Genomic DNA, 13,580 nt, shown 5'->3' on the forward strand with positions numbered 1-13,580 from the left:
TTTTGTTCTACAATGTAGAAAATAGTCAAAATACATAACTTATGAATGTGTCCAAACTGTTGACTGGTATTGTATCTGGGTAGAATTCTGAGGCTTCATATGGAGTTAAAAAAAGAAGCCAAGAAGAAGCCAGGAAGCCTTTATTTGTCACATGTACATTCAAGCACAGACTTAAGCACACAGTGAAATTTAACCTCTGCAGTTAACCCATCTGAAGCAGTGAACACACACATGCACACACAAGTGGAAAAAGTGTAAATCAGGCTTGTAGTACTCGAGTCCAGGACTCGGACTTGAGTGAGTCCAATTTGTGTCCTAATTTTTAAGGACTCGTGACTTGACTTGAACTTGAGCACTGATGACTCAGACATTAACTGCATTCGGATTCATAAATTGGAGACAAGGACTCAGATTTTTTTCTTAATTTTTTGTAACATGCCATAATAACTTGGCACAAGATATTTATATCTACATTCATTTTTATACTAATTTTGTGCAAGATAATGCACATTCACCTGTTCATACATCATGTTCAGGAACAAACTAATGTTAATGGTGCTAAAATGCCTGGAAAGAATGCCCCTAGGATTGTCTGCTTTGCTATGTGTTCCATATGTCAAGTCAAGTTTATTTTTATAGTGCTTTTAACAATAGACATTGTCGCAAAGCAGTTTTACAGAATTTGAATAACTTTAAACATGAGCTAATCCCTAATCTATCCCCAATGAGCAAGCCTGTGGCGACGGTAGCAAGGAAAAACTCCCTCAGACGACATGAGGAAGAAACCTCGAGAGGAACCAGACTCAAAAGGGAACCCATCCTCATTTGGGTGATAACAGACAACGTGATTTATACAATTTTTTTAACAGTTTTAACATGAGGTCAGTTTCATTGATGATATCACTCTTCATTGATGGAAACTTGAGTGCAAAACTGTTCATGACAACTGCAGTCCTAAAATTAGCAAGTCAACTGTAGTCCTCAGCCATAAAAGCATTACTGTAAGTGTCCAGAGCGTCTTCGAAGTGTGACTTTCAACTGTCCATATGGGGCCGTCCTCCACAGGAGCGATGTGATGAGACTCCAGCCAGACATGGGGTATCAGGATGGATCAGGCAGGTCCGAGGAGCAGAAGAGGTCAGCATCTCGATCTCAGGATTGACATGCAACTCAGAGGGACAGACAGAGTGAGGGGGGAGGGGAGAAAGAGAGAAAACACAGGTTGTTTGGTATACCCAATGTCACCTGATGAGTCGGAACAGTATACATTTTGCGCTGAGTGCAAGCAGGGACTCCAGCAAAACTAACTATGACAGCATAACTAAAAGGGGGGAGCCAGAAGGTAACACAGGCATGAGGGCACCCCGGGACATGAAGCAGCCAGCCACTACACTGTCAACAAACTTGAGTGAGTAAGTGAGTCTCCACTCACTCACTCACTCACTCACTCACTCACTCACTCACTAACTAACTAGACAGACAGCATCCATACATCCCGGTTTACCAAAACACTCTATGTCCGAGGACCCTCCAGATCTACTACTTTACCTCATAAAGACTATTAACAAAAGACTCGACTAAACAGATATGTAGGTCAGGAGGCTCTCTATTACAGATTGATAAAAGTTGATCAGCAGGTGGTGAGGGAGGCGAGCTTGCTTTAACTTCCTAAGGAAGTAAAGCTTCTTTTGAGCTTTCCCCACCTGGTGAGAAATGTTTGTGGTCCAGGTGAAATCAGCCGAGATGTGGATGCCGAGGAACTTGAAGGTCTCCACCTCCTCACCGTGTATGTAGAGGGCAGAGTGTTCAGTGCGCCTCGATCTCCTAAAGTCCACTATCATTTCCTTAGTTTTTGAAGTGTTTAAGTCCAGGTTATTGTCTGAACACCATTTTGTCAAGTGCTGAACCTCCTCTCTGTAGGCTGACTCGTTGTTGTTAGTTATCCTTCCCACTATGGTGGTATCGTCAGCAAATTTGACAATGGTGTTACTGGTGTGGATGGGGGAACAGTCATGGGTGAAGAGGGAGTAGAGGAGGGGGCTGAGGACACACCCCTGTGGTGTGCCTGTGTTCAAGATGAGAGTGGACGATGTGTAAAGTCCACTCCTGACATTCTGTGGTCTGTTACTTAGGAAATCCAATATCCAAGTGCACAGTTAACTGCCTAAGCCCAGGTCACTCAGTTTTTGAACTAGCCTGTGGGGAATGACCGGCTGCTTTCCTCACGTTGACTCTCTGCAGGGTGGCTCTGACCTGGTGTTGATGCAGCCGTAGGGGGTCATCCTTCCCTGTTAGTGCTGGGTGGATGTTGGCTTCCCTGTTTCATCAATCGAAGTGAGAAAAGAAGCAGTTCAGTGTGTCTGGCAGAGTGCAGTCCGTGGGGTTTATGTTGTTGTCCTTGTAGCCAGTCAGAGTTTTTATCCCCTGCCACATATCTTTGGAGTTATTGCTGTTAAAGTGTTCCTCTATGTGCTGCTTTTACCTGCGGTTGGCCTCTCTGGTACCCCTCTTCAGGTTTCTCCGTGCTGTTTTGTAGGCCTGCAGATCCCCAGATTTAAACACAGCAGGGGCGATTTCTCAAAGACAACAAGGGAAGCCGAACTTCCCCTAAAATTCTCTCCCCAAACTGCGGTGCCTACGACGTTGAATTCTTATTAAAACAATAACTTGCATGACATAATATATGCCCAAGATTGTATTTACGTTCATAACTATCCCTATGTCATCCTGTAACTTATTTGAGTGATGTCTGACAAACTTGCAGTTCGCTACGAGAATCACCTTTACTGCTAGGCTGTAACCTTTCTTATTTCAATGGGCTCTATGGACAGTGTTGCCAGATTGGGCAGTTTTAAGTGCATTTTGGCGGATTTGAACATATTTTGGGCTGGAAAATGTCAGCATCTGGCAACACTGTCTATGGACTGGCAGCCGGGTATCCGTTGCAGTCTACGAGACAGCTCTGAACAGCCAATTTCGGCTAGTTGTTATTGGTTAAAGTCAACAAAATCGTCACTTCCAGGGAAGCCGGGTATCTCTGGGGGTAAACGAGACATGGGCGGGCCAAGAAGCCGGGCTGATAAAGGATTATTGGAGGTGGTGTTTGAAAGACATGAGGAGGGCGGTACTTCGGCGAGGAACACGGAAGCATGATCAGTCAGTCCCTAGCGGATGTCGAGAAAGTGTAGTCGTGTGCCAAAGTGCTGTCCGAATTTCTTTTCATATAAACGTTTCTTCTCATTGATGTCTCTGTACATTACTCTGTAAATAAATGTAAATATTACTCGTTGTGCTCCGTTAACTTTCATCCATTCTGTCAGTTTGATCATTTGTGAATTCACTCGTTTATTTCATTTGTAGTTCAATCAATGTGGTTGTAGGCTAGCTTGAGCCTTATTGGGATCTGCAGTGCTAGCTGCTAACAGCTGGTATCTGTCTGCTATAATAGCAAAGTACGGCCAGTCATTTTGCCCCGCCTCCGCCTCGCGCTCCGTCCGGTGCGGTAGTGATGTCCCGTTGCTCACGCGCCGCAGCAGAGACCCGCGCGACCTTCAGCCGGTACAGTCGCTGTTCTTTTACCACCTCCGTTATTCTCATCTTTCCGGTGTGTTCTTGATTTTTCCATTGTGTCCTATTTTGCCATATCAAGACCCAAAATGGTATCGTATTATTCATATTTAAGTGAATAATCAGTTCAATCATAACTTGGCATTTTTAACCCAAGCAATCAAAAAGAGGAAATTTATTCAATATTTTCAAAAAATTTTACAAAAACATTTGAATTGTAATAAAAAAAAAATCCACAGCAGAGGCCAGATAAAGCAAGACGCTATCTTTATTCTTATTAAACATGATAAAAGAAACATTGAGTGTTGGGTAAATGAAAAAAAAAAAAGTAAAATTAGAAAATTTATTTTTTGACCATAATGTCCCAAATGAGAAAGCGATTTCTGAGACAGACCCACATAACAAATTGACTCATGACAAATAACAAATAATTGAAAAATTGTATTACATAGACCTAAAACTGAGCTTCCCCTATTTCAAAGCCCACCAGCCGCCACTGAAACACAGAGTCACGTGTTTTGAGCAGGGCCCGCACCTTACTGTTGAGCCACGGTTTATGATTAGGGAACACTCTAACAGTTTTTGTCTCAGTCACATCCTCAGCACAGAACTTAATGTGCAAGAGGACAGCTGTTTTGTCTCTCTCCAGGTCTGCCTCCTCAGCAAAAATTCCCCAGTCTGTAGCTTCAAAACAGTCCTGCAGGGCTGAGGTGGCTTCCTTAGTCCATACTTTGACTGTTTTTGTGGATGGTTTCTGTCTGCAGCCGAGTGGTTTGTATGATGGAATCAGAGTCAGAGAGAGATGATCTGAGAGATCCAGATGTGGCAGAGGGCTGGCTTTGAAAGCATCTGATATGTTGCAGTAGACTTGATCTAAAATATTCTTTTCTCTTGTTGGGAAGTTTACATACTTGTGGAATTTGGGCAGAACTGACCTCAGGTTGGCGTGATTAAAGTCTCCTGCCACTATAACTTTACTGTCTGGTTGTGCTGACAGATGCTGGCTAATGGAGTGGTATAACTTCTCCATAGCTAGCCTAATGTTAGTTTGTGGTGGCACATACACAGCTGTTATGACAGCCGATGTAAACTCCCTCGGCAAGTAGAAAGGTCTACACAGCAGTATTAGATACTCTATGTCCGGCGAGCTGTAAGTGTCTTTAACTGTAGCATTTGTGCACCAGCTGTTATTTAAATAAATACAAAGTCCTCCTCCTCTACTCTTACTGGAATGAATGGTCCTGTCCGCTCTGAAGATAGTGTAGCCTGCTAACTCGATAGCAGCATCCGGGATGTTTTGATCAAGCCAAGTCTCTGTAATTATCATCACACAGTGGTTCAGACTGTGTGACATGATCCGCAGTCATAGCTCGTCCACTTTGTTGTTTAGTGACCGGGAATTAGCAAGAAAAAGACTTGGGACCAGCGGTTTGTGAGGGCTAGCTTTTAGCTTCGCCTGTAGCCCCCCTCCCCTTCCCTCTTTTCTGCTTTTTGTGTCGGTGCTGTCTTCTCCCCCTCAGCAGGGGGGTGTTGAGCCCCTCACTCTCAGGAGAGCGCTGAATCTCCAGAGGGATGGAATCCCAGTTGTCGACTTTGAACTTGCAGTGAAAATCGTTCAAAACTGAAATCAGCTCAGCTCTGCTGTACTGTACACACAGTTACAAAACCTTGCAAGACAAACACAATAAAAAACAAAGTAAAAACAAAATAGCTGCCAAAACGTGAGGAGCGCTAGGCTGCTTCATTTGGACACGCCGTCGCCATTAGTCATAAGTTCTAGTAAGGACTCTTGCTGCTGCATTTTGAACTAACTGGAGCTTGTTTATGCACTTACTGGAACAGCCAGACAGTAAGACATTACAATAATCCAACCTGGAGGTAACAAAGCCATGAACTATTTTTTCTGTATCATGTAGCAACATTAAATTTCTTATCTTAACAATATTTCTGTGATGAAAGAAAGCTACCTGGGTAATGTTATCGATATGAGTTTCAAATGAAACTCATATGGGGTCTTTCATATGTAGAAGAACTATTGAGGAGATGACCGAGACAACCTCAAACTTCAATTGTCATTTGGCAAGACTCCACCCAGAGGAGTAAGTGATGTACTTTATACTTAGCTGTGTTCATTGCCCTGTTGATAAGCGGGGCTTGCTTGCTGACCGATGAACTAGCTGGTGTTAACGCTCTCTCATGTTATTTGCCCTCTTGATAGTGGGGCTTGCTGAGCAACAAACAAGCTTTTTATTTGTACCCTATTAACTAAAATGGGGCAGTCAAGCAGTAACATTAGTCCAACACAGTTGCAGAGGTGGTTTTCAAGCAACAGCCACCATCAAATGGCGCGGCTGGAGTCTTGTTCTCTTACTTAACTTGGACTTGACTCAGATCAGTAGTGGACTTAACTTGGACTCAACTTGAAATTTTCTTTAATGACTTGGACTTGACTTGGACTTGAACACTGGGGACTCGAGACTGGACTCAGACTCAAGGTTTAGTGACTCGACTACAACACTGGTGTAAATGTTAAAAATACTCAGCTCCTCTTTTTGAAAGGGATAATTGGAGTTAGCTGCCAATAGGGCATCTCTATGTGGGAGGTGGTGTGATTTAGTCTATCTTGTTTAGGCCGTAAGGTGAACCCCGTTTTCGTTTCATCTTGCTCCGACGTCTCCGAACTACGAAATATTTATTTAAAAACTAAGAATGAGTACTAGAAAGTGTGGCGAAAAAAGTTCTCACCTTATAATCCTGTCAATTCCTCGCACCGAGCGATCGCGTGGCAAAGTATTTTCCTCTAAAAATGACGTGTCGGGACATCACGTGACCGGTCTGGACCAATCGCGTTGCCGATTTTTGACCACAGATCAGCTGACAGCTTGCGTAATTACAGTCACATTAGTAGAAAAAGTCTCCAAAACACCCTCCAAAGTGGGTGAAATGTCTTCTAAGTCCTAAATAGTGCTTTAAATACATCACTAAGACAATATTGCATATATGTGGTATATTGAAGTGTTTATATTATTATTAGAATAAAAATAATTTTTATTATCACCATTATTATAGTACAAAATATGGTGTAATGGTCTATGACTAGGACCATTCATGTATTCATTCTCTTAGGTTATTAACTATAAAGTACTGATCAACCATAAAACAATTTGCTTGAAAAACAGACCTACAATGTTACACAGGCAGTAATGGAATAGAGTATTGACTCGTCATTGTGGGCTACACTCTTAAAACACGTGTTGAAAATAACACAACTTGCGTTGTTTTTTAACACATCTCTATGTCCAGATTGGGACAACAGTACTTTTGTTCATTTTAACACATTATTTGTTATTTGTGCAATTTTGGTGTTAAACATTTCTGAAATATAACACAACTCTTGTTGAAATTAAACTTGCACAAAAGATGTGTTGATTTCCAACACATTCGTTTTAAGAGTGTATACACACCATGGATTAGCCATAAAATGGCATATATAATATATAGGCAATGCGTGTGATTTCAGATCAAGATTTAAGAAATTGTGCAGGAAGGAGAAGAGTCCATAGGAATAATAATACACAATAATAATAATAATAATAATAATAATAATAATAATACAACCTATATATAATATTGCAATTCTATTGCTCAGTTCAGAGGCACAATGGCAGGGATTCAAGTATTCACTACCTATGCAGCGGCACAGTAGAGGTAGGTAAACGCACTAGGCAGCACTATGCACCTGCAGCAGCGGCAACAAAGAAGATGCAAGACTGAGTCATCATACATCACACAACAGAACTATGTGGCAAATTGCAAACTTTAATAGAAAATGTAAACAACAAAACAGTGATATATACACATTACAAATGCAAATTTATATATACACAAAAAACCTGGAACCTGTTCTGTAGCGAAATCTTATTCCGCGGTGCCAAAATATCATTCCGCGCCGATGACATTAGTTCGCTTTTTCAAGCCTTCGTGCGAAAAATTGACAGCATTACAAGGTGAGAACTTTTTGATGACATCATTTCATAATACGTCCATTTTTAAGAATTGGATATTATGTAGTTCGGAGACGTCGGAACTTTTTTTTCGGAGACGTCACTTTTGTTTCTGAAAGACTTTTCGGGGTTCACCTTACGGCCTAGTTGTGATATCCCCTCTGTTGTCATTCTCACAAATGAACTTGAGGTTAGGGAGGTAATGCTACAGCATTTACTATTAGTGATTGTAGATAGCTAGGTAGCCAATATTTAGCTCTTTACATTTAGCTACTTCAGGCACAGTCTTTTGTGTAATGCTAGTCATAAAACTATAGTATATTAATCAAATATACCATGCACTGAGAGGTGGTTGAAATTATGGATTCTCTGAGGTGACTGGCATAGTACTATTTAGTGAAAGGCACAACCCCAAATAAAATAGTTCTATGCCAGTCACCTCAGAGAATCCATAATTACCAGACCCTTTCAGTGCATGGTATATTTGATTTATATCCCTCATTAAACATTCCAAACTAAAAGTGTTAAGATTGAATGTCAACATAAGCTGACTTGAGGCAGCCATGTTTGTTGTTTAAGTCGGAGCGACCTTCGACATGCGCATGTGCAATGTACCATGCTATTGCCTGCCTTGCTAGGCATGTGACTCGAGTTAGCCGTATAGCTTGAAATTGTGACATCGGGTTCATGGTATATCCAGAATATACTATGACTGACTCACACCATATCCATTATTTTTGTCATGAGATACATTGCTTAATCAGTGGTGGAACTATTTTATGTCATGTGAGCTATCCTTGGCCAATCCCTGCACAGGAAATTTTTTATGAGGGATATAATACCTTATATTATGGACCCGTTAGCTAGCTACCTAGCTAGCACTTTATACTTGGGTAACATACTTCACCAACAGCCCCTTGTTGGAACATTAACTGACTTACAAAGCAAATGCAAGACAGTTAGCGTCAGCCAGCAACTTTTTCAATAATTAAATGATGTTCTTCAATTAATTTTAAGCTGCATATAAATTAGATACCATGTGACCACTTGCTGTTAGTCTGTCTCAGAGATCTGCAAGTGAGAGAGATTTACTTTAAGCATCCATCAAAAAAAACCACTTATACATGTCCATATCAATGACATAATGTGTTGACAGACAGGTTGCATGAATAAAAAAAAATACACCCCATCTTCAGTTAAAAAGTTTATCAGAAAGACTTCAGTCATTGTGTCAGTGCGTGACATAAATGCATTTTTAATGGAGACCAAAATGCTCTTATGGAAGGGAACATGGTACAGTACAATAATATCTCCACAAGTGTGTTCTTTTCAATAAAAAAAAGCAAAATAATGAATTTTGTAGCCAAATAAAGGTTAGTTCTCACACTGTGTTCCTCTGACCAGGCCCCCTCCTAAACACACACTGAGTCGTGTGATGATCACTAAGAACCGTGGGAAGGATAAGCTGTGGTGCTGCACTCGGGAACCGCTTAAACAGCCGCTGCTGAAGAAGGTTCTGGCTAATGAGGACCTTTCACAGGACGCCTGCATGGCCTTCATCGATATCCTCTTATCACTATGTATTTATTTATGCAGAAAACTTATGGCCCTGAAAGGACTCAGTGGTATAGAGATTAATGTTTAAACTGCTCTCACACACAAATATACTGGTTGCATGAATTCCCTGCCCAGGAATTTTTTGATGAGGGATATAATACCTTATATTATGAACCTAGCACTTTATACTGAAGGTGCAAAATACACACACATACACAAATCAACTCACAAAGGGCTTATCGACACATGAAGGCCTGAGAGTTTTAATTCTTCTGAATAAGTCAATTTTATTAGGGAAACAAAAAGATTTTGTGGATTTTGAGAAATTGCCATGTTCACAAAATATTTAACACAATACCTCTATTTTGACAGAAAATAAACTGCATGTTTTTCAAGTTTCAAGTGCAAGTTTATTTTTGCTGAGAAGCTAAGGACCCCGTTGTGTGTTTAAATAAATAAATAAACCCTCCTCAGCTCCGATTTATTTTATGAAATATATTAAATAGTGAAATTATTATTCAGATGATTTAGGGTAATATTCTGGCATTTTAATCCTGAGCTTTCAAGTCACAGAACAGGTCAAAGTTGGTATAAGTTTTTAAAACTTATACTTTTTTTTTCAGTTATTAAGGTTTGGATTAAACCTATTTATTTATGTCCCATCAAGCAGGCTCATAACTATGATTACTTTGGTAATCATTGTAACAAGTCCCTGATGTGGGTGGAGTACAAAAGCACGGCAGGCAGGAATTGATGTTCTCACACACACACGCGCACTTTATTCCACTTATTTTGTTAGCGTTTCAGCTTTATGCACTCACACTCTCACAGTCACACATGCAACACACACGTGTTCTGGTCAGGACAGCTCCCCTCTCTCTGCTCTCTCCCTCCTTTTCTATCGTCTGTCACTGCAACACAGACACACGACATTAATTAACCACAGGTGCATTGACTTTGCCACTCACCTTCCCTGGCTCCGCCCTCCATTCACAAACTGACACTAAGCCACGCCCCCACTGCCACATACCTGCCTGCAGTGGACTCCTCACCCCCAGATACCAATGGGTGATCCATGCATTGGCATCTTTCATGTGGTGGAGCCACTGGAGGGGCACGTGGTCCGAACAGAGGGTGAAAGAGCGCCCCAGCAGGTAGTACCAGAGGGCAAGGACCACCCACTTGAAGGCCAAGCACTCTTTCTCGATGGTGCTGTACTTACTCTCGGGCATCGAGAGCTTGTGGCTGATGTACAGCACGGGGCGTTCCTTGCCCTCCACCTTCTGGGACAAAACAGCCCCCAGCCCTCTGTCCGATGCATCCGTCTGTAAAATAAAGGGGAGAGAGAAGTCAGGGGAGTGTAAGGGTGACCCCACACACACAGTGCAGCCTTTACCCTGGTGAGAGCCTGTTGGCACTGCTCCGTCCACTGGACCGGATCTGATGCTCCCTTTTTAGTGAGATCAGTCAATGGGCTGGTGACGTCCAAATAATTAGATATGAACCTATGATAGTAGCCATCCAGCCCCAGGAACTGTCTCGCCCCCTTTTTGGTCTTAAGCCTCAGGCAGGCCGCAATCGCTGCTGTCTTGTCAATTTGGGGACGCACCTGCCCAATTGCACACTTTTTTGGGTTCGCTGTGAGACCCGCCCACTTCAGTGACTCTAGGACGGCCCTAAGGTGTTCTATGTGCTGCAGCCAGTAACTGCTGTATATGATTATATCATCTAAGTAGGCTGCTGCATAGGTGGTGTGAGGGCGGAGGATCTTGTCCATGAGCCGCTGGAACATAGCGGGAGCCCCAAACGACCCAAAAGGAAGCATGACAAACTGGTGTAATCCAAACAGTGTGGAAAAAGCCATTTTCTCTCTGGAAAGTCAAGGGGATCTGCCAATCCATTTGACAATTCGGCAAATCCAGTGTCAAATAAAAGCGAGCCGCACCTAACCGATCAAGCAACTCATCAATGCGAGGCATTGGGTACATATCAAATTTAGGCACCACGTTGAATTTTCTATAGTCCACACAGAAACGGACAGACCCGTCAGCCTTGGGTACCAGGACCACCAGGCTGCTCCAGTCACTGTGTGAATCCTCGACTATGCCCATATCGAGCATGGCTTTGAGTTCGTCCCGAACCACCTTTTTTTTGTGTTTGGGTAAGCGGTAAGGGCAGCTACGCACCACCATTTCAGTGTGGTGTTCTATGAGGTGGGTGCGACCAGGAAGGGGCGAGAACACGTCAGAAAATTCCTCCTGCAACTTTGCTACCTCTGTGAGTTGGGCCAGTTTTGGTTGTTTTTACCTCCAGCCCCAGCCCCGCCTTCTCCGGAACTACTGACACCAATGCCACAGGGACCCCCTCATTCCAACGCTTTAATAGGTTGAGGTGGTATATTTGTAGAGCCCTGCCCCTATCCGTTCGCCTCATACGGCGAGTCAACGTCGCCGACTCGCTGTGTGACCTCGAAGGCCCTTGCCACTTGGCGACTAATTTGGAACTTCACGTAGGCAATAATACGAGTACTTTGTCTCCCGGCGTGAACTCTCTAAGGCGCGTGCCCCTGTCATACAACCGGGCTTGACATTCTTGTGCCTGCCGCAGATTACTCCGAGTTAAGTGTGTGAGGGTGTGGAGCTTTGCGTGCAGATCGAGAATGTATTGAATTTTGTTTCTACTAGATGAAGGTCCCTCCTCCCAATTTTCCCACAGCACGTCCGAGATGCCATGTGGCTTTCGCCTATATAATAATTCAAACAGGGAAAATCCCATGGATGTTTGCTGGACCTCTCGTACTGCAAATAACAGAGGCTCAAGCCATCTGTCCCAATTACGTGTCTTCACTTACAAACTTCCGAATTTGATTTTTAAGTGTTTTGATTAAACCTCTCTACCAAACCATCCGTTTGTGTGTGATAAACGCTGGTGCGGATAGATTTGATTCCCAACAACCCATACAGCTTGCACAGTGTGCGTGACATAAACAAAGTGCCTTGGTCTGTCAGGATTTCTTTCGGAATCCCGACCCAGGTGATAATTCTTAATTTCCCTGAGGGAACCCTCCCAAAGGGATCAATAAAGTTTTATCTAATCTAATACGGGGGCGGCACAGTGGTGTAGTGGTTAGCGCTGTCGCCTCACAGCAAGAAGGTCCTGGGTTCGAGCCCCGGGGCCGGCGAGGGCCTTTCTGTGTGGAGTTTGCATGTTCTCCCCGTGTCCGCGTGGGTTTTCTCCGGGTGCTCCGGTTTCCCCCACAGTCCAAAGACATGCAGGTTAGGTTAACTGGTGACTCTAAATTGACCGTAGGTGTGAATGTGAGTGTGAATGTTTGTCTGTGTCTATGTGTCAGCCCTGTGATGACCTGGCGACTTTTCCAGGGTGTACCCCGCCTTTTGCCCGTAGTCAGCTGGGATAGGCTCCAGCTTGCCTGCAACCCTGTAGAAGGATAAAGCGGCTAGAGATAATGAGATGAGATGAGAATCTAATACGGAAGAGTGCTTCCGCAATACTGCATGCTGAGATATTGCGGAGAGGCACCACTTCCGGATGTTGCGTTGCATAGTCCACCAGAACTAAAATAAAGTGATATCCTCATGCTGACCGATGTAATGGCCCGATGAGATCCATACCCCTTCGAAAGAATTGGGTCTCGATTAGAGGGAGAGGGCACAAAGGCGCTTTTGGAGTGGCCGCGGGATTTACTAATTGGCGTTTGCGGCACGACGCACACCACCTACGAACGTCTCCGTGAATCCCTGGCCAATAGAACCGGGCCATTATTTGGGCTAGTGTTTTATCCTGCCCCAAATGTCCGGCCATGGGATTAAAGTAAACCGCATGGAATATGAGTTCCCTACGGCTCTTAGGGATTAACAAGTGGGTTATTTGTTCACCGGTTTGAGTGTCCTGTGTCACTCTATCTTTAATAATTGCCGGAGTCCCTGCTTGCACTCGGTGCAAAATGTATACTGTTTCTACTTATTCAGGTGACATTGGGCATACCTAACAACCTGTTTTTTCTCTCTCTTCCCTCCCCCCGTCCATCCCTCTGAGTTACATGTCAATCCTGACATCGAGATGCTGACCTCTTCTGCTTCTTGAGCCTGCCTGATCCATCCTGATGCCCCATGTCTGGCTGGAGTCTCATTACATCGCTCCTGTGGAGAACGGCCTCATATGGACAGTCACACTTGGAAGATGCTCTGGAGACTTACAGTAATGCTTTTATGGCTGAGGACTACACTACGGTTGACTTGCTAACTTTAGGACTGCAGTTGTCATGAACAGTTTTGCACTCAAGTTTCCATCAATGAAGAGTTATAACATAAACGAAACTGACTTCATGTTAAAACTGTTAATGTTATAATCATGTTGTCTGTTGTCACCGAAATGGGAATGGGTTCCCTTTTGAGTCTGGCTCCTCTCGAGGTTTCTTCCTCGTGTCATCTG

The 13,580-nt window shown here is 43.3% G+C and overlaps 1 protein-coding gene across 1 annotated transcript in view; it reads left to right on the forward strand.

Annotated features, from left to right (window-relative positions):
* Positions 1 to 13,580, forward strand: part of myo7aa (myosin VIIAa) — a 233,156-nt gene that overhangs the window by 188,072 nt on the left and 31,504 nt on the right. Inside the window, exon 36 of the mRNA XM_060924322.1 lies at positions 8,976 to 9,133. Within this exon, the coding sequence (XP_060780305.1) occupies positions 8,976 to 9,133 (158 nt within the window). The remainder of the gene's footprint in view (positions 1 to 8,975; positions 9,134 to 13,580) is intronic.

The sequence above is a fragment of the Neoarius graeffei genome, chromosome 6 (genome assembly GCF_027579695.1).
Source record: "Neoarius graeffei isolate fNeoGra1 chromosome 6, fNeoGra1.pri, whole genome shotgun sequence".
In the NCBI taxonomy this organism is placed as follows: domain Eukaryota; kingdom Metazoa; phylum Chordata; class Actinopteri; order Siluriformes; family Ariidae; genus Neoarius; species Neoarius graeffei.